The sequence below is a fragment of the Mirounga leonina genome, unplaced genomic scaffold (genome assembly GCF_011800145.1).
Source record: "Mirounga leonina isolate KUSES-001 unplaced genomic scaffold, KU_Mleo_1.0 Mir_154, whole genome shotgun sequence".
In the NCBI taxonomy this organism is placed as follows: Eukaryota; Metazoa; Chordata; class Mammalia; order Carnivora; family Phocidae; genus Mirounga; species Mirounga leonina.
Genome location: NW_023270389.1, coordinates 55,895,174 through 55,916,630, shown reverse-complemented (window position 1 = coordinate 55,916,630; position 21,457 = coordinate 55,895,174). Strand labels below are relative to the sequence as shown.

Here is a 21,457-nt window from a genome sequence, read left to right as displayed (position 1 = left end):
CAAAAAAGTAAAGGCATTTAGAAATATGTAGTAGCAATACAGCTTTATAAATTACACTTCCTCTGTGGGTAAACATGTTTAAAGCAAATAGCATCATTTTTATGATGCAACAGGAAATTACTCAGTGACTACAATTACAATAATTTTAGACTCTAAGGAAAAAAATACTGTAACTAAAGGAGATACTAGATTCTTATTTTCATATGACAATACTAAGATCCTTTTTAAAAATGAAAGCAAGAGAGAATCATATATTTTGACATATTTAACAGTTTGAAAATATAGAGGGCAATACTGATGACTAGGAAGCAACAAATGTTATTTCATTTTAACATAAAAGATAAGACTCAAGGAATCACGGGCCATTTATCTTAACTTTTGTGGCTGAAAAGCTACTAAGGCTGCTCTTATCAGAAGCAGCCTACAGTTTCATGGGGACCAGGGACTTAAATAAGATGGTTCAAGTGTTCAAACAAATCTGCAGTTTTACAAATTTCTCTGGTGTTTCTGAAGATGCAACTGCACACAATGAAAGACAAGAGGCTGCTTTTATCTAGATTTCCATGACACATATTAAGAGATACCACAAAGATTCATTTAGTTGAATTATTCATGGAAAATGAACTAGGTAAAATAATTAATAAACTAAAATAATACAGATGGCTTGATATGAGACCTTTATCTTTATTAAACGAATAGCAATGTAACTTCCACTGAAAAATGTCTCCTATAACATCAGTCTACAGAGATTAAAAAAAAATGAGGATATCTAATGATAATATTCCACTCTTCAAATGCTTAAATTTATTTATTTTTCCATCAGCTGTGGCTGCTTCTAAATTTTGATATATAAAAAATATATATAATTCAGATCTCTCACAAAAGCATAAGTTGTACATTTTAATTATAAAATATCTCAGAAAAATGTTTATGATTTTCATTTTAAGAGGTTAACCTAAGTGAATTAATTCTGGGAATGTGGTATAATTTTTTAGAAATTTGTTCTGAAGTTCTAATCATATTAAAACAACAAAGCTGAATACTGAGATGGTTAAAAGTTTTATTCAGTTTTGGAAACTAGTAATTGATTCACACTGAAAAGTAGCTATCAATCTTCAAAGCAAGAAACCTGATTCCATAGAATTCTGATTCCTGTTAACAAAAAAATTCATATCATATATATTTTACATTATTTTACTTCATGAATATCTGAGTATGTAAGGAACAGCTGCTTGCCATTACTGAACCAAGACATTCTGGTTGGCTGAAATTAATGATCTACTCCATCTGGTTTGAAACACAAGACAGTATTTCATAACTACTGTAAAGTTCAGTTAGGAAGATATCCATTTAATTTTTAAAGTAAAGTATCAATTTTCCAAGATTCTAGGATCTATATCAAGTATAAAAATAATACAGTGTTTATGGGCAATTTGCACAAAACAAAGTTATGAAAACAAAGTGTGAATGAATATATAGCAGGGGGAAAAATAAGCCATTAATTCAGACATAATATCTTAATGCTTTTCATATCCAACCTGCTACAGATCTTAATTAGAAATCCTTTTCTTCCTCTCAACTAAATGAGTTAAATGAAGTAATATTAATATTGGCAACAATGCAACACTTTGAAAGCCAGAATATGCAGAAACTTACCAATCTTTGTGCCAAACTCATCCTTGGAAAAAGGCAGTATGGCAGAATCAACAGTTATAATATATGTATGATTTATGTAAAAATTAAATTTTACCCTGAAAACACTAGCAGAGTTAGAAGGATAAAACTATTGCTGTAAAGTGTCTGAATCTTCCCAACCAAGTACAGTTTACTAGTTCGAAATTAAAGCAAAGCCATGGCAAAATGAAATACATTGGAAAACAAAACATAAATTAGTTAAGTTATACATTTAAATAAATCCCAAATAGAGAAAAATGAATATCATGTTTTCAAACAAGTCAGAAACCTTGAGGATGTCATTTTAAGTTATACATTCTAGAAAGTAATAAACTAAGAGTAATTGATTTTCCTGGGTACAACCTTTTTTTATGGAGATCACATCAAAGACTAACTTGGAAAAAAAAAAAAGGTGAGTTAATAGGTTTGCATGGTGTGTATGGATGGTAATTCTGAAATCATTTGCAGAAGTCCATTTATATACTACAAGAAGTACTTCCAAAGCTTGGGAATGAGCAAGGTTGGTCGACCAAAATCCCTATTGATAGCACACAAACTGTTTAATTTTGCTTTGGTTATCATCTTACCTGAGTTATAGAAAAGGTCAGGTCTTTCAAGAATATCCCCTTCATGGATGTATGGCTCAATTCGATCATCACCATACAAGTACTGCTCACTCTCATCCATCTGACGGCTCTCTACCATCTCTAGCCACTGAGAGTTATGCCAGCGAAACTTTTCACTCTGAATTTTCTTAGCCCATTCTTCATCATATTCCTATTGAAAACAAATAGTCAAGTATTACTATGTAAGCTTATAAAGGAACTACCTCGGCCCTCAGATAATAGTACTAATTTGGAGGTTCTTTGTTTGGGTCAAAGGGAACATTAGAAATACCAGTTCAGAATTTAGGTAAGCAATCAGACTTCAACTCTCAAAGAAATTTGTGGCTATAATTACTTGCAGCACTAATGACAGGTGGTTAAGCATTAAAATGACATCTTTCACTACATCTCTTTTGAGATAAACACTTTTCAGTAGGAAAGAAAGGTATGTCTCCTAACTACTGAAATGGTTTACCAGGGAAAACACATTTATTATATTAAATTATATATTAAATATTAAATTGAATTCTAAACAAATTCTAAAAGGATAAAATAACATTATCTTATTCATAATTACTTCTTTAAATGTCTATTTCCTCCTCCAATCATGAACTCCTGAGGAGCAAGATTCTGACTTCTTTACTGCTGTATCTCTAATACCTGTTCACAGAGAATGCCCTTGGTGAACATTTCTGAAGGACTTTTTGGCAAGTTACTGTTAGCTACAGCTGAACCTATCTAGCTCTCGACTTTTGCCACAGATTGTGGCTACTTTTGACTAGTGTATTCACTTAACAATTAATGGACAGTACCACTGACGGCATAGATTAAAAAAAAAGAGATTTCAAGGTATTTCTTGTCATTCTAACTCTAGGATCCTAGTTTTAAATTCCTCTGTCACATCTGTAACATTTTTTAGTTATCTAGAAAGGAGTTGGAAAGGTGCCAGACAATGGTACTGTCCTCCCACAGTCAAGATGATCATGGTAATTAACAGATGGATCAAATACACGTTTTAGTTAAATACTGAGCAATTTTCATTCAAAGCTGAGGCTCAAAGTAAAAAACTGTCATCACAGAAGGAATTTCTGGGATGTAAGAATAAGTCTAAAATTTTATAAGAATGTAACTTTATTATTATCTTGTTAAAATTTTACTTGTTAAATTTTAGAAGTTTCACATTATCGATAAATCTCTTAGCAGTATCAGCTATCAGACTGTATGTTCTATACTGTACATCTTTGAAACTATAATAGATGCCCCTTTTTGACTGAGGGGGAAGTAGAAAATTTTTTTGGCTATGATACTACTAATGGCAGTTTTGCTGCCAAATTATTAAGCTTCCTTTTTTTAATAGTTAAATATTAACATTCCTATTAGTCCTCAATCTATTTCCTGATATAATTATTTAAAATTTAATTGTGTAAAAGATAGATTATAAACATTATTGCATTTTATTTTTAAAATAATAAACATTTACTAATCCAGCTGTTATAATTTCACTATTTAAATCACTGAGGTTTTTTTTTTAAAGATTTATTTATTTTAGAGAAAAAGAGAGCACGTGCATGCCTGCGAGAGTGGGGAGAGGGGCAGAGGGAGAGAATTTTCAAGCAGACTCCCCCCTCAGCACTTGGAGTCCAAGGCGGTGCTCAACCTCAGGACCCATGAGATCCCCACCTGAGCTAAAACCAAGAGTTGGACACTTAACTGACTGAGCCAGCCTGGTGCCCCAAAAGAGTTTTTTTTTACTCCAAGTTACATCTACAGTTTTAACCTATATTTGAAATTGACAATTTAGACTATAAACAATAAATGCTAAAACCAAATCCCATCTTGTTGGTACGCTTACAGTGAACAGATATGATGATAATTTACATAATCATCCATTTACTGATTACACATAAGTTGTTCTGATAAAATGAGATAATACATATAAAGCATTTAGAAAACCCATATTGAAAACACTTAATGTTAGCCATTACTGTTAATTAACTGAAGTGACAGCTCTCTGAATTAAGCACTATAATTATTGTCATGTTATAAATGAGAAAACGAGGCCTGGAACACTGAATTAACCTAAGTGCACACAGCTAGCTGTGGCCATCACAGCATTGTAAACCTTGGGCTAGCAATGTGGAAAAGGTAATTAAACACAGGACAAATGAATATTTGTCAGGGTCACTGCAGAATGGATTCTTTAGTAATGAGAATATAATAAATGAGCTCCAAGGTCACCTTTCAGCTCTAAGGTTCTAAGAATGTGTTGAATTGTTGACAAAGCAGTGATTTGAGAGGAAGTAGCTTCTGGTCTGGTAAGTTTATTTTACAACACATGGTGTTCTCAATCATGTTCGGTCTGACCTGGCTGCACATGGGAGGGTGTAAGGGAAAGAGAGAATTAAAAAGATAATAGCACAGAGATGTTGTTACGAGTAGTTTCATTGGCTACAGATCTGAATGGTTCACTTTGGGTTTCCAAAACTAGATGTAAGACTAAGTGGTGCTAATTATGCAATATGAGCACTGTGATTAGTTTTAAAATAATTTTGCCCAAATGCTAAATATAATTTTGAACCTCTTTAAAATGCATGACTTCGCAAGTATACTTTTTAGTTCTCTACGTGGCACAGTGTATGTGTTAGCTGCAAAGTTGGCTACACAAATGCATTACTGTCATATTAGAAGTGGCTAGATAATTTAAGAAGAATTGATCATATACACTTAGAGAAGAAAAGGATGAACTTATCCGTTAAGATAAAAAAAATAATGCATACACAAAAAGTAAATGGTACTTGGGGCAAGAAATTCTCCATACTAATTGGCTTTTTTCCTTAAAGATAAGTTAGTTACAGGTCACCAATATATGCCTTATAATATGCCTTATAATATCCAGAATATGCTTATAATACCAGAAAGCCTATTAAATCTACATTAAATACTGGAACTAATTTGATAGGTATTGTTTCTTTTGTGAATACTAGCTTGTTTCACTTGGCAAGAGGTATGAAACTTTTTATTTTGGTAGACAAATTTTAAATCTGATTATCTGAATGAAGAAGTATTCAAGAAAGATGACAGAAAAACATATGACTTGATTGTTTTATTATCATTTAGGTTCAAGCATATGGATTCCTAGTGTAAGAACAGAAGATAAAACCCAGTCAAGTGCTCAAAACACAGAAGAGATGGGGTTTGCTATTCCACTGAGAGTAAAATTTGCTTCTTACTAATATTTGTGAAATGTTACAGAAATAGGTATAATTTTAAAAGTAAATCGGGGTGCCTGGGTGGCTCAGTCAGTTAAGCATCCGACTCTTCCTTTCAGTTCAGGTCATAGTCCAGGGTTGTGAGATCAAGCCCCTGTGTCTGGCTCATGCTCAGCGCAGAATCTGCTTGGGATTCTCCACCTTCTCTGCTCACACTAGCACACACTCGAGTGCTCTCTCTCTTCTAATAAATAAATAAATAAAATCTCAAAAGCATTAAAAAAATCTTTAAATCACATATCCATAAAATCTATTTAGCCTAGTGAGTAATGCTCTGCACAAAGAAAAAAAAAACATGCTTATTCTGGGCATTACTATCTTACATGCTTCTCATAAGATTTTACTATTCTAATAATAAAAATACAGTAATAAATGTAGAAATGTGTAACAAAGATGCTATTTTCTTCAATCTTAAGTTTTCTCATCACCCTTCAAGCTTACAGCAATGTTCTTACTAATGAACGTACACATACAAGGCTTAGATTTTAAAAAGAGACCATCTGTCCACAGACTATCTAACCATTTGACAGAAGTCCAAACACACAAACCAAAAAATCCATGGGCATCCATGGCTAACTTTTGACACTAAAGCTTGATTTATTAGTGTCTTGGGGAAGCTGATTTTCCAAGGCAGTGAGTTAGCACAGACCTAGCACTAAATGTAATTAGACTACCTTTATGCAATCTGAATTCCTTTAAAGTTTTTACCATTTTTTTTGGATCAGTTTATAACTGAATAAATTCATAGAACCAAGGCATATCTTAACATTACAAGGCCAAAAAGTATAGTAGCAATGATGCAGACTGTACTGCCCCCCCTTCTTTTTTTAAGATTTTATTTATTTATATATTTGACAGAGAGAGAGAGAGAGAGTGAGAGCAGAAGCACAAGCAGGGGGAGTTGTGAGGGAGAAGCAGGCTTCCTGCCAAGCAGGGAGCCCAATATGGGGCTCGATCCCAGGACCCTGGGATCATGACCTGAGCCCAAGGCAGATGTTTAATGACTGAGCCACCCAGGCATCCCTGTACTGCCCTTTTAAAAAAATAATTTTATTCTAATTTTTAAGTATTTTTGTACTATAAAACTATAGGTTTAATGTTCTATGACTAACGTAATGATTAATGTGTACATTACTGTTTACAGGATCACAATAAAAACACTATGGCTGCCTGCTTAGCTCTTCAGAAAACAACAACAGTTTCTCCTTCAGGAAATAGTAGAAAAAATATGTTACTCTTCACCAAGCTGAGTAATCATGTAGGATATAGAAAATTATGTTTTGCAGATGATCCAAAGATTACAGATTCCTACTATAGTGAATCCACAACAATGACAAGAGGAGTTTTCATGAGAGGTAATCTTAAGATTTAGTAAGTATGTGTGGCTTGTTGTTATAGATCATAGCAAAGAAAATGGCAAAAAAACCTTGACCAACCAGTATTATGGCCTTAAAGTCTCAAGCAGTTACAACAAGACTTTTTGAAAATATTTATAACTGTAAAACTATTTCATTATTGAAAGCTAAAAACTGTAGAAAAAATACCCATACTATTACCTAGCTAGACTCATAATAAATACTGTATATATCCTATCGATTTTCAACGACTTTCTTAATTCCAATAGTAATTGCTAACTTTAGGAAATATTTTAAAATATGTATTTTTAAGATTTAGAACCTAAGTATGAAACATTATTAATATATTGTACTTGTGCCATAAAAATTTCCTCTAGGTTGTGATAATACAGCTTCAGGTATTGAATGTTTACCAAATATGGCATTTTGGAATGAAGTATGTTATGAGGAACACAATATTGGTTTAAATAATTGACTTCTTTTCCTTTGTAGTAAACATTAGTGAAAATCAAATGAGATAGTACTGTTTCACTATGCAATGCTGGCTTTTGATCTTTATGTTTCTGAAACACTGATTTTTATGTTCCAGGTTTCTTGAATATGAAATATTTTAGCTTATGGCTGTTGAGAGTCTACTTAGTACTAAACTAATAGGCTGGGACAGTGGTCCCAAGAGTTTTAGATTTTGGGAAAGTTTGAAAAACAAATTTGGGGGACTGATGCTAAATGTAAATCAACTGCCACCTACTATTATTTGTCTAGAAAAGACTCTTTTAAGACTAAAAATGTAAAAAAGACAATCTCAAAATGAAGATCTACTTTCCTAAAATCATGTTAACAACCTACTACATGTAACTCTTCCCCAGCTCTGGTCTCTATGTGTGCTCCTCTCCCGTGACCTCCTCCCACTTTTTTTTTTTTTCTCCTTTCTCTTCCATTTTAGTGAAAACCAGTAAAAGCTTTATCATGTCTCAACTATCTTCTTTATCCACAATGAGTATAGTTTAGCAGCCATGGCAAAGGCAGTTTCTTTGTGTCTCAGAGTCTGAATTTATAGGTATTAATGATATTATGGTAAGGTATAGTTCAAAGAACACTGGATTAGGAGTTAGGAGGCCTGGGTTCTGTGTTTAGCTCTGATACTAATAGAAATAAGCAAACTTCTACAGTATTTTAATACCTTTTGGTCTCAGATTCTTCATTTCTAAAATGAAACAAATTAAGATTTACTGAAGTTCTAACATTCTATAAATAAAAATCTATGATTAATATACCATTATTTCATAAAGCTGTTGAAATAATTATCCCCCAAAACTGAAGAATACCGGCAGTCTAAGGAGTTTATTTTAAAAAATTAAATAGCAACTCTAAAAGAATATCCAGTGTCAAAAATTTAACAAAGTCAACATATATCAATTAAAATCTGTTCTCTCTAACCCTTCTCCCCCAAATCTCTCTTTCTCTCTTAAACACCCCTTCCCCTCATTGTCAGGAAATAGCTGGGAATTCAGGGATGTCATAGCTCAACCACAGCCAAGATATGTCATAAAAACTTACCAAGCCATTGTGGAAATACTCCAGGAATATAGTTGCTTTTTCTTCATTTTTGAAATGCTTCTTTTTACAACAAGGGTACCCTGATATCCTTGCTTTGAGACTTGAGTCTGTCTTGTATTTAGAGGTACACATGCTTTGTTTTTTATTTTCTCTTCTCAGCTCCTGACATGATCTTAAGCACTTAGTTTCTATAAAAACTAAAGTGTCATGAAAGACTTATGGTTTGATTTTAAATGGAATGTGCCATCCTTTTTGAAGTCCTACATCATTTTGTTTACTACTTAACCACAGAAACATTGTGAAGCCTTAACCAGCCTATTATCAGAGCCTGTTCACTATCAGGAGAACTCTTTGTAACTGGCTTCCGTCACACCTTGTATCTGATTAACACACTATAGGATAACATAGAGCTACATAGATCTGCTTTGTGTTCTAACATAACTGATAGAAAACAGATTTTCCTTTCTCCTTTAATGTGACAGCCCCCTAATTGAGAATGTAATATGGTTTATTTAATATACTTCTTCATATTAAATTAAAGCAGATCTAGAGTAATTTAGTTGCTCATTAAGGTTAAGGTAATAGCTGCTAAAAAGATGCCTTTTTATAGCTTAGAAAAACTTATCTGATGATATGTACAGGATAAGTAAATATAGATATACACATAATTGTGTTTACACATACATAACAGAGTTGTTGACTTTTATGCACATACTACCTATTTCCCAACAGTACTATCCTAAGTTTTGTCCTGTAGTCTTGACTATGACATTTTCTAACCAGACCTCAAATATAATTATCTCTTCAACCTCTGCTTAAAGTGCTGAGGAGGCTCATCTGTGCAATATCATTTCAAATCTCATGTTCAGTAGGGACACAAAGTTAAAGATAGAACTAAATGAAATTTATTTAAGTAAGAAATCTTGATTTTTATCTTTTGTACTATGCTTGGATTCTTTCAAATCCAACTATTGCCAATTAAAAAAACCAATAAAGCAACATGCATAAAACTAGCAAGGAATACATATACATATGATCCCATTCATATCAAATATATATATACATATATATTCTATATTCTAACAAGCTAGAAGAATATCCTAAATTTCTGTCTTTCAGGTTTACACAGTATCAAAATGAACTCCAGAAGAGGGCTAACCAAATTCATCTCTGTAAACCCAATTTGATTGTATAGAATTGAGAAAAATCTAACTTACAAGCCTGAGCAATGAAAATTGGTACCAAGACTATAAAACAAGCAAGAACCAACACCATCTGCTCTAGAAAGAACACCTCAGTAGTTTTCTGTCAACACCTCACCTAAAAGTCTCTGCTCTCTGCCTGTGCCCAACCTGTAAGCCAGTTAAAACTGACTGCCATCTACCATTTTACCCAATCCCCACCCATTCTCTGCTTTTGAAAGCCTGTCCCAAAATAATCTGAGTTCTAATGTTAACCCTAATCCAATCCTATGAAAGTTTCTCTATAACTTCCCTTTCTAAGATGTTACAAGACATCTTTTTAAAGTGCTTTCCCTTGCTGGTAAGATTAATTAACTTCTGTAGGACACAGGCTTGTCTGGTAACTTTTGTGGGGACCATACCAACTGATGTCTTAGAGGTTATAGTAAACCTACTTTGGTTTATCTCATTCCAAAACACCAGTCGATTAAATATAATTTTGACTATCCAGGAATAAAGATAGTGCCTTGCTTTCCAAGTGTAAAATACTAAAACTAGTATTAATTCCAGGTTATTAAAATATACACAATCTGCCCATGATCATAACTAGATTTACTAAAAAAAAAAAAAAAGGGCAGCCATTCAAAATCTGTGACACAAACCTGTGTTAGTATCAAATCACATGGCCTGTGCCTAGTTAGAAAGACAACAGACATCACTCTTTTACCAGAAAACCTAGGTACGTCCCTTTCCCCATAAATACCTTATAAGATACAATGTGCCATTTGTACAGAACATCTACTGATAGGACCATACAGCAGTACTGCTCCTGGACGGCAAGCTCAAGTCTAGAAGACAGTATCCTGGTATTTTCTAAAGTCTAGAATGTAAATTTTACATTCTAGGGACTTTGTGTTGTTGAGTTTTGTATTCCCTGTGTCTCAGTGTTTTAACACAGTATGTCCTTAATAAAATAAATTAAATGTTTTACAACCCATGTAAGAAACTTATCTATGAATATGACTCAGTTGGGTAGCACAGCAGAACTTTTAAATCACATAATTCAAACATGAATATGTTTAAATATTGTATTTAATAAGTTTATTATTTCTAAACATCTTGTCAGACTAAAGTTTTCCAATGCGTGAAATGAAACCCCAAAATTACTTGGCATCATATCAAGTACTTACTTTGTTAAGTCTCATGTGGAGAGTCATAGAGAAATTAGGTGAACCTTCAGATTCCTTGTTCAAATTTTTTTAATACTAAGTCAAGTGATCAGATAGCAGCTTAGGGAGCCATATATCACCAGTTTCATTTTGCTGATTATTCTTCTTTGAAGATCTTATCAACAAGGTTCTTTGTAAAAAATAATTACCTAAATAATTTTCTTTGTTTACACTTTAACTCTGATCAGGATTTATAAACTCCTTTAAGGATGGTAAGATCAACAAAGTAAAATGAAGATTAAAAATGCTCACTGGATTTAGAAAAATGAAGGCCAGGGTGACTTTAGTGAGAACCATATCAGTGCAATAATGGAGGCAGAAGCCAAAATTGGTATAGGTTGAAAGGAGGATGAGGGGAAATGAAGTGAAGGAAGTAATATGTAGACAAGTTTTTCAAAACACTGGTTCTAAAGAGAGAGAGAGAGAGAGAGAGGGCGCTAGGATGGCCATCTAGAAAAAATAGGTAGACACAGGGTGGGGAAAATTACTGTTTAAGATGAGAGACTTTAGCTCAGAGTTTAAAAATAATTGGGAGTAAAATTTTTTTATCTTATTTTATTCTAAATATTTTTATAATAAGACTGAGCTGGCATTTTGGAACTATCACTAATTTACGTTCTAAACCAAACATATCTAATATGTAAATCTAAACATTATTGCCTTCCATCTACCTTTTCTCAAACAAGAAGGTAATTTTAAAAGTATGCTAAAAGCTATCCATAACAAACTGACATCTTTTTTCCTTTCCTCATTGCTTAAGGTAAGATAATCACAAACAGAACTTTAAAAAGTTTTTTATTCTTATACTATATACTTTATATACAACATTGACATTAGTAATCTACTAGAAAATAGTATATGAGGGGCACCTGGCTGGCTCAGTCAGATAAGTGTCCGACTCTTGATTTCAGCTCAGGTTGTGATCTCAGGGTCCTGGGATTGAGCCATGGGTTGGGCTCCACGCTCAGCAGGGAGTCTGCTTGGGATTCTTTCCCCCTCTCCCTTTGCCCCTCCCCTCTAAAATAAATAAATAAATCTTAAAAAAAAAAAAGAAAATAGTATATGAGCCATGAAATTATTCTCTAGGAGTAATAAATATTCTCTATTTATAAGCCCTGTGACCAGGGGCCTACATGTATGAAACATCTTACTGGAGTAAGAATTTAACATGTAAAATTTCCTTATTTTAATTTAGAGATCGAAGCCAAAATGCCAACATACTCATTTAGTTTTAAACCAGTAATGATAGGGGCACCTGGGTGGCTCAGTTGGTTGAGTGTCTGACTCTTGATTTCGGCTCAGGTTATGGTCTCAGGGTTGTGAGATCGAGCCCTGCATTGGGCTCCTCACTGGGCATGGAGCCTGCTTAAGATTCTTGCTCTCTCTCCCAACTCTGTTTCTCCCCCACCGCACACATGTGCTCTCTAAGGAAAAAAAAAACGTTTAAACCAGTAATGATATACTCAGTCAAATCCAAAACGCAGATGATATCAAATAAGATCAATTTCTGAAATAAAATGCAGGAAACTGACAAGAAGGTACCTGATAGTGATTGTCTGATTTCATAATGAAATCACTAGCACAAATGCCAACTTAGAGGATTTCTAATAAAGTTGTTAACTGATTTTTTAAAATGTTATTCTGATCCTTTAAAAAGCTTAAGTTAAACTTTGAAAACTACTGAATAGGCTATATTCAAGAAGCTTTTTAGGTGAGTCAAAATAAAAAGTATTAATCCAGTTCAAAGAAGGAAGCAAGCAAGTTTGTGCAGCAGTATATGCCATAAGTGAAAAAATATTTAAAGTAATCTAGTATATGGCATATCCCAGGTGCAAGGCCCAAATCTAAGCAGAAGACTGTGGTGGGCAGCATGAGCATGATTTCTGAAGAAAAGTGTGCACAGAGAACGTGTTTCTAATCCAGGACTCAGATAACCCTTCTGATTATATTCCTTCAGTTATATGTCCTTTAAAAAGTTCTACAGAGGGTGCCTGGGTGGCTCAGTCAGTTAAGCATCTGCCTTCTGCTCAGGTCATGATCTCAGGGTCCTGGAATTGAGCCATGGGTCAGGCTCCCTGCTCAGTGGGGAGTCTGCTTCTCCCTCTCCCTCTGCTGCTTCCCCTGCTTGTGCTCTCTCTCTCTCAAATAGATAAATAAAATATTAAAAAAATAAAGAGTTCTACAGTCATGAATAACATTATTTTTGTATGTTTCATCATTCCATTCCAAAGCAACTTACAAAACAAGTATATGCATATGACAAAAATCAAATCACTAAAATAATAATTGACTTATTAAAAAAGTTTAATGGCCAAATTATAAAACTGACTGTGTTGAGTTTTGGTAGGAATTCTCATCAAACCCCTGCTCCTATGCAATAATTTCTCTGCAAAACAGATGATTCTGAGATGACATGTAGACAAAAGCTAAAACTCTGAATATGTATAAAACCTTAAGGAGCCTAAACTTAAAAATTTGAAAGACAAAGGTCTTAATGTTTAAAACACGAATTTAGTATCACTGTATTTTCAGAGATTTACCAAAATACAAGTTTGCATTTACATGAAATGCAAAGTTCTAAACAGATGTACAAAGTCTTCTTTTCTCCCAAATGAAGACTATTATTACACTTTGCATAAGAAGAAAAATTACTTACCGCTATAATATCCAATGTATTATCACAGACCTTTCGGATTTCATTATTTTTATCATGCATCAGATCTATGAGATATGCTGGAGCCTCTGAATAAAAGTGGTTAAAGATACAAACTGCATTTGAGATTGAGGCTATTCAAGTATATAAGAAAATCCCACATTTCTCTAAATTCAAATGCTGCCATGAAATCTAACTTCAAATTTTAAAATAGAATCATTAATAAAAGATGACCAGAAACATTTAATATTTCATTTGTTTAAAAGACAGTGATAACAGAAATAAAAAAGAAGAGAAAAACACTAAATAAAAATAAAGGAAAATAAAGCCAGTAAATCTCAGAAAGTACAAGGCCCTATTTTTGAAAACATGAAAATCATGAAAATAACTGAAGAGGGAGCTCTAGAGTTGTATTGCTATAAAGCTTTCTTGATCATGCTGGCCCACCTAAAGGTTCAGGAAAATTAATTTCACACACAAAATTTTTTTTTTAAGATTTTATTTATTTATCTGACAGATAGACAGTGAGAGAGGAAACACAAGCAGGAGGAGTGGGAGAGGGAGAAGCAGGCCTCCCGCCGAGCAGGGAGCCCGATGCAGGGCTCGATCCCATGACCCTGGGATCATGACCTGAGCCGAAGGCAGACGCTTAACGACTGAGCCACCCAGGCGCCCCAATTTCACACAAAAATTTTAACAGAAAAGAATCACAGTCATATCTTGTATATGGTTATTATGAGAACAATAAGACATTTTCACATAAAAAAATGGAAGCTATAACCTAATATTTCAAAAAGAAATGAAAGAATTTAAGAAAACAATAGAATATATGTAAAAGAACAATATAAATCAAACTTAGAAAACTCAAAGAAATAAAGTAATTCAGAAAAGAACTAAAAATAAAAGTGAGAATCATTTCAGATATATAAAAACTAAATTTATAGTAATATCTGAGTAAACAAAAACAACAGATGAAAGTCCAAGAGAAATGGAAGGTAAAAAGAAAGAAAATTTGTAAAATTTAAAAATAAATAAAAAGAGAAAATATTAGAAGATGACAAATATTGAAGAGAGGCAAAGAAGATCCAACATAATAGAAATTCCAAAGGAGACAACAAAGCAATTAAACAGAACAAATAACTAAAAACTATAATTCAAGAGAACTTTCCTGAAATGGGGGGGGGGGGGAAGAACTACATACTGAAAGATCACATTTGATACTTGGAAAAATCAAGCAAGGATGATGAATACCAAGTCAAATTCTAATAAAGTTACTTGGCTTTAAAAAAAACAAACATTCCTCTGGTCTTACTGGCAAAAAATCAAAGTCATTTATAAAGGAAAAAAAAGTAAATTGTCATCAGACTTTATGACAGATACCAATAATTAGCAGACTACAGACTTCACACTGGCATCAATTCAGGAAAGAAGACAATAGAAAAATACCTTTCAATTGCTGAGAAAAATAACTAGCAATCTAAAACTCCATATTCTGCTAAATTATTTATTTTTTATTTTTTTAAAGATTTTATTTATTTATTTGACAGAGAGAGAGAGACAGCAAGAGAGGGAACACAAGCAGGGAGAGGGTCAGAGGGAGAAGCAGGCTTCCCGCCGAGCAGGGAGCCCAATGTGGGGCTCGATCCCAGGACCCTGAGATCATGACCTGAGCTGAAGGCAGTTGCTTAACCAACTGAGCCACCCAGGCGCCCCCATATTCTGCTAAATTATTACTAAAGAAAAGATGCTAGCTATTTTCAGATAGAGATATATGTTACTATCCATAGATATTCACTTAGCAGTATAAGAGAATATAATTATGAAAGAAAATCAACTCAGAGAAATAGAGAAATGGAATTCAAGAAAAAAAATAGTAAACAAGGGAATAGGTCAACACATTATAAATCTTAAATAAGCACTGGTTTTTAAAAGGCATAACTAAAACAATAATTCATTTTCAAATGTTATAAAAATGAGGTGAAATAATTATACTAGATAGTAAATAACATGGAAGATGGAAGTGGAAACATTAGACTTAAAAGTAGAAGGATATAGTCCTTTAAAATTGGAGAGGATACATGTTGAAATTTGGGTTTAACTCCCAAAAGAAAAGAAATGGACTATATAAATAACAAATAAGTAGGGGAAAAGGGAAGAATAAAGAAAAATCAATCAAGAAACCTCAATGAATCTAAAAAAGGAAGTGAAGAAAAACTTATGATCTCTAATACAGTCGGTCTTGGTTAAACTTGTATTTGAAACAGAAGCCACAGGTTTCCACCAAGAAACTTTAGCACGTGTGTACAAGCAAATGACATTCTTTGTAGCACTGATTAAAATGCCGAAAAATTTTTTAACAAATTTCACAGCAAGTAGCAAAGACAGAGGTTAGCCCACATCTTCTACTCATCAGGGCTACTTACTATTTTTCTTGGGGGAAAAAAAGGATATATTTAAAATACAGAAAAAAAATACAGAATGATATATTCTCAGGGGGACTCTAAAAGCACCAAGTCAAATTTGGCTCATTTTCCCATTCTGCAATTTTTGGGGTTGAATGAAAATTAATTGTTACGATAGCACTGGTTCTCAATTTCAGATTCTCAATTCCTATGAATTGTGCTGAGATCTATTTTAAATATTTCAAACTTATTACTTAATATAAGTCTGCACCAGCCATCTCAAACATCAGGTTTCTTTCATTCTGTTTAAAATGAAATAATGTTGGGACGCCTGGGTGGCTCAGTCAGTTAAGCGTCTGCCTTCGGCTCAGGTCATGATCCCAGGGTCCTGGGATCGAGTCCCACATTAGGCTCCTTGCTCAGCAAGGGGCCTGCTTCTCCCTCTGCCTGCCTCTGTCTCTCTGATAAATAAATAAAATCTTAAAAAAAATATTTAAAAATGAAATAATGTTGATCAAATTCTCTAAATTTAAAAAATGGGAAAAAGAAAGTTTATTGCTTAATAAATCTTTATTTAAAAATTTATCAGTCATAGCAAAAATCACAAAATGCTTAAAATTATGGTGAAATATTTTAATAATAATTTCTAATTATGTGACAAAAGACAAGACATATTTAAATGTCATTGACATCAACAAAAATCCTGGTTTTTGAACAACAAAACATTGGGCAAAAGCACTCTAGCAATCTTTATAATCTTAAGGCACGGATGAAAGCATCAGATCTAAGTACTATTCCTGGTGCTTTTGTAAAAATTTTAAATCAGCAGATTTTTTATGTCCCATTCCCTCCATTATCAACATATTATATTCTTCAGAATAACTAAAAAGTACTCACTTCAGCTCCAATGGCTTAACAAAAATCGAACTTGGGAGAAAATAAAGTTACACTGAGAAGGAAAATCAAATGGAAATTGTCTTAATATTGTGACCTTTGATAATAAGGTACTGAGAGTACATTTTAAACAGACAGACCAGGGTTGAGACGCTTATTCACTTATGCATACTTATTCCCTATGTATTAGCACACACTATGTACTATAAATACTTCATTCTTCTTTAATCCTCAGAAAAAACCCAATGTGATGACATGTAAACAAAGGTTCTCTTTCAAAGAAGTTACCTAGGAAAGCTATGCTTTCTCTTACTAACATGTGTTTCATGTTCAGAGATGCTCAACCCAGAAAAGCATATTAAAGTTTCTGAGAAGACCCTGTAGCAGGAAAGCCTGTTTAATTCAGTGTATTCCCAACTCACTTATCAAAGAACCTTTTTTCATTAAGCAACTAATAATAATAATAAAAAAAAAAAGTTCCATGGACCACCACTGGGGAAAGTGAATTTATTCCAATGATGTTAACACTGCTGAAAAGAGTGTACTGGAATTTATTTTCCTGAGGGAGTCAGTTTATAAGCCACATTTTAAAAATATTACTTTGTGATAAAAGAAGATCTCTCTAATGTAGCTGTTAAGGCAAAACAGTATTTGCATATTGATAGCCCATATCAAAATTAGTATTTCTCAGTTAGACTTGTTATTCTTCAGACTTGACTCTTGGGAGACTTTATATGGCTCCAGAAATTAATCTTGTCCTCAAAAGCAAGGCAATTTCCTCCAAAGATGATACTTAAAGCATGTGTCATTGGCTTTGAATATAACACTGAAGGAGTTGCAAAATGTTTTGAGCGAGGACCCAGATCATTAAAAAAAAAAAAGTCTCCCAAAGTATTAATTTTAAAAGGGTATTAACCTTTAGACACATGTGTTCATTGACCAAACAAGTACTAACCACATGCCAGGTACTATGTTAATTTTTGAGGATAGACAAAGATGAGGAAGACAAAGCTGGTCCTTAAGCTTGAAGAGCTCCAAATCTTTTGGTAAAAACAGGCATACAAATATACAATTTAAAGTTCTTTCTGGGAAGGAGGGAGGCTTAACTGCATTAGAAAGGCTTAACTGAGAAGATGGCTTATAAATCCGCCTTTCATGAGCTGAGATTATTAGGTTAAGAAAGAGACAAATGCATTTGAGGCTGCTAAGGCACACGAAGAGGCAATAGATGGGTCCTGTCTGATATGATGAAAAATTGTGATGTGCTAAGAGAAAACTGTGTATTGTAGAGTTAAAGGGGGGAACTTTGGAAAAATAGATAAAGGTCAAGTTAAATTTAGATTTTTCACATGGGTAATGAAGAACTTTACGAGTGGAGTTCAAAAGTAAATTTTTTTTTTTTTTTTTGGTACACAAACAAGCAGATCACCATGATAAAACACACACACACACACACACATTCAGCTAAGATACCACTTCCACTGCCAGCATTTCATGACATCCCCAGATTTGGTTATATATCCTCTCCTGTCCCAATGCACATACCTTCATGACATTAATACACTGAATTATAATTTTATATTTCTTATTTACTTGTCTATCTCTCCAATTAGACTATAAACTCCTTGAGTATAGGGACTGGCTTTTTTATATATCTAGCACTTAACAGTACCTGTTAGATGATCAGAACTTGGCAGATGTTTGCATTATGAATGATTATGTGTAGTAAAAGAGACAGCAGACACAAAACGTTCAGCTATGAGACCGGGTGGATGGTACTTTTGTTATCCACTATGAATATAGAAGGTAGACTGTTTTTCAGGAGAGGATATTGGTCTTATCGAGTATCCTTTTGAATGTAATAATGATAAACTATCACTGTCTCTGTTTGTTGGAAACAACTATAGGCACTTTAAGTCCATCAGTACTTAACAACAATCATATAAGGCAGGAGGTCTTCTTTTCATTTTAATATTATGGCCATTTTATAGATGAAAGATTTTATGCTCAAGGGAGGTTTGATAACTTATCCAAGGTCCTGCAGCTTTTAAGTGGCAAAAAGTAACTTAAAATTCAGACTCTTTGATTATAATGCTCTTTAGATAGGTGGAAGACATCCAGATGGCAGTTAGCAACAAATGCCTAGGACTCAAGAAAGACATTTTGAAGATATTAAAAACTTAGTAGACAGTTGGTAGCTGATGTCATGGGAACAGATGTATTTTCCCATGTAGAGTGAATATGGTAAGATTGAAAGAGTACTAAGGAAAGTCCTAGAAACATCTGATATTTAAGTTAATAGAGAAGGAAGTTCTGATATGTTAAGTTCTTAGGAATCACAGCCTGACAAGTTAATAGAATTGTTTGCAAGACTCTACCTATATACTGATTTGGGGTCAACAGCTTCCATGAAAAATATCTTGCCTTCTAAAATTATTTTGAAGCTTGATATTTTTACATTATTTGAACATATGCTAGAAAAAAATACCTAAAGATGCATTTTTTTTCTGAGTATGTGAAATGTCATTATCTATTGAAAACATTAAAAGGATACGTGTTTCCTTGATTATGACATCTCTTGTGGCTTGGTGGAAAACCATCTGGTAGAAGACGTAAATTATCTGACATACAAATTCATCATCTTCTTGTTGAGCTGAAAGGAAGCAGAACACTTCAAATGAAAGAATACTATAGTTATATATAAAACTGAAAAACATTGACTGGAATAGTGGAGAATTAGAAAACTAAAAGTGACAGGAGACAGGTAAAGGACAACCAGTTTACATTATTTATAATACGTGGGTGGCCTATGCAATTTATATCTTTATTTAGGTATTTTTTCTAAATTCCATGATGATCAGTGAGGAAATTTACACATATTTTCAGAAGTTTTAGTAATTTTGGTTACAGTTCAACTAAATAGGTTAAATTACTTTGAAAAACAAAGATAAAAAATAAGATTTTGAAAAAGAGAAATTATATCAGCTCTGTGTTTAAACCAGACTAATTGAGACTGTCTTAAAAGATCAGGTTGTACTTAGGAAGAACGGAAGGACAAGACTGGTTTAAGAACACAGTAACAGTAACAGAGTACAGTAACTCTGTAATTCTCACTATATTTTGCCAACAGGTACAAAGAAATTATTAAATTAACTTCTATGTTCCTAATGTGAAATGGCAACACTAGTTTACTAACACTTGTTCGTTTTTGGTTTGGTCCATGATAAGAATTTCTAAAGCAATTCTAATTTGTGAAATAAATCTGGTTCTGTCTGTATAATATTAACTTTACAAGAGAAAAACAGTTCTTAAAAAAAATATCACACCTTCTGAATTCTAAGTTTTTGGTAGAAAAACTACTATAAAGGTGTATTATTCTTGAATAATGTTAACAAAATTAAATTTTACTTACTGTCATGAAATAATAAGTTATTACAGTTTTAATCAAATTGATTATAATAGTAAAAATAATGTTATATAATCACAAGGGTAATTAATAAATACTTAATATCATACAGAGAATAGTTTAACAGAATAGCTGATGTCCACTGATTAACATGCAACAGCAAAAGCAAACACTTACAGAAATCTAATTTTTAGGTACTGGTTATGAAATTTGATTTATTAATAGTTTTTTTTGTCAACTCTTGACAACAGTTCAATGATATCTGTCAGACACAGATTTACGGGTCAACAGAGCATCTAACTAGTGGTGTAGAATAAATTGTGGGTCCCTTAAAGTCCAAAGGATTTCCTTTACCTACTTGCCAAGGTACCACTCTCCCAGACTACTTGGGCTAAAATTCCATTAATTACTCTCTTGGTATACAGGGTTCCCTCACTTAATCCCAAGTTTTAATCTTGAAAACCCATATATTTCTTTATTGTATTTTGTTACTGAAGTATAGTTGACATATGTTATATTCATTTCAGGTGTACAGCAGTGATTCGACAATTCTATGTATCACTCAATGCTCACCATGTAAGAGTAGTCACCACCCGTCAACATATGTTATTACAGTATTATTGACTATATTCCCAGAAATCCATGTATTTCTTAAAAAGAGAAGTATACAGCTTTTGCTTATGATAACCTCATGGCACAGAACATTAAAACATAGTAAAACACTCTGAGCTGGCTCTGTCAGCTTGCTTTATACATATCTCAGCTCTCTCAATCATAATCAATGTGGAACAGCAATTCAGGAAGACGGGTCATTTGTTTCAACTTTCTCCAGCTCATCAGAAAATCCTCATTCTCACTCTGCCAACTACATTGTCTTCACTTACACCTCCCAACTATCTCTCTTTTAATTTTTTCTAATCTGAAAACTCCTGGCTGTGAGAAGGGTGGACCAAAGTAAATATATATATACTATATGTAGGAACACTTCAAATATGGAGGTATTATCTCTAGATGACCTATTAAAATGTATTATGTTGGGCGCCTGGGTGGCTCAGATGGTTAAGCGTCTGCCTTCGGCTCAGGTCATGATCCCAGGGTCCTGGGATCGAGTCCCGCATCAGGCTCTCTGCTCCTTGGGAGCCTGCTTCTCCCTCTGCCTCTCTCCCTCTCTGTCTCTCATGAATAAATAAATAAAAATCTTTAAAAAAAATGTATTATGTTAAGGAATTTAC

At 33.4% G+C, this 21,457-nt stretch overlaps 1 protein-coding gene across 1 annotated transcript in view; it reads right to left on the bottom strand.

The window, feature by feature from the left end:
- KIFAP3 (kinesin associated protein 3) overlaps window positions 1-21,457 on the bottom strand; it is a 187,573-nt gene that overhangs the window by 33,498 nt on the left and 132,618 nt on the right. Inside the window, exons 16-18 of the mRNA XM_035010840.1 lie at window positions 19,374-19,472; window positions 13,527-13,612; window positions 2,262-2,451 (exon numbers count right to left, since the gene is read on the bottom strand). Of these exons, the coding sequence (XP_034866731.1) occupies window positions 2,262-2,451; window positions 13,527-13,612; window positions 19,374-19,472 (375 nt within the window). The remainder of the gene's footprint in view (window positions 1-2,261; window positions 2,452-13,526; window positions 13,613-19,373; window positions 19,473-21,457) is intronic.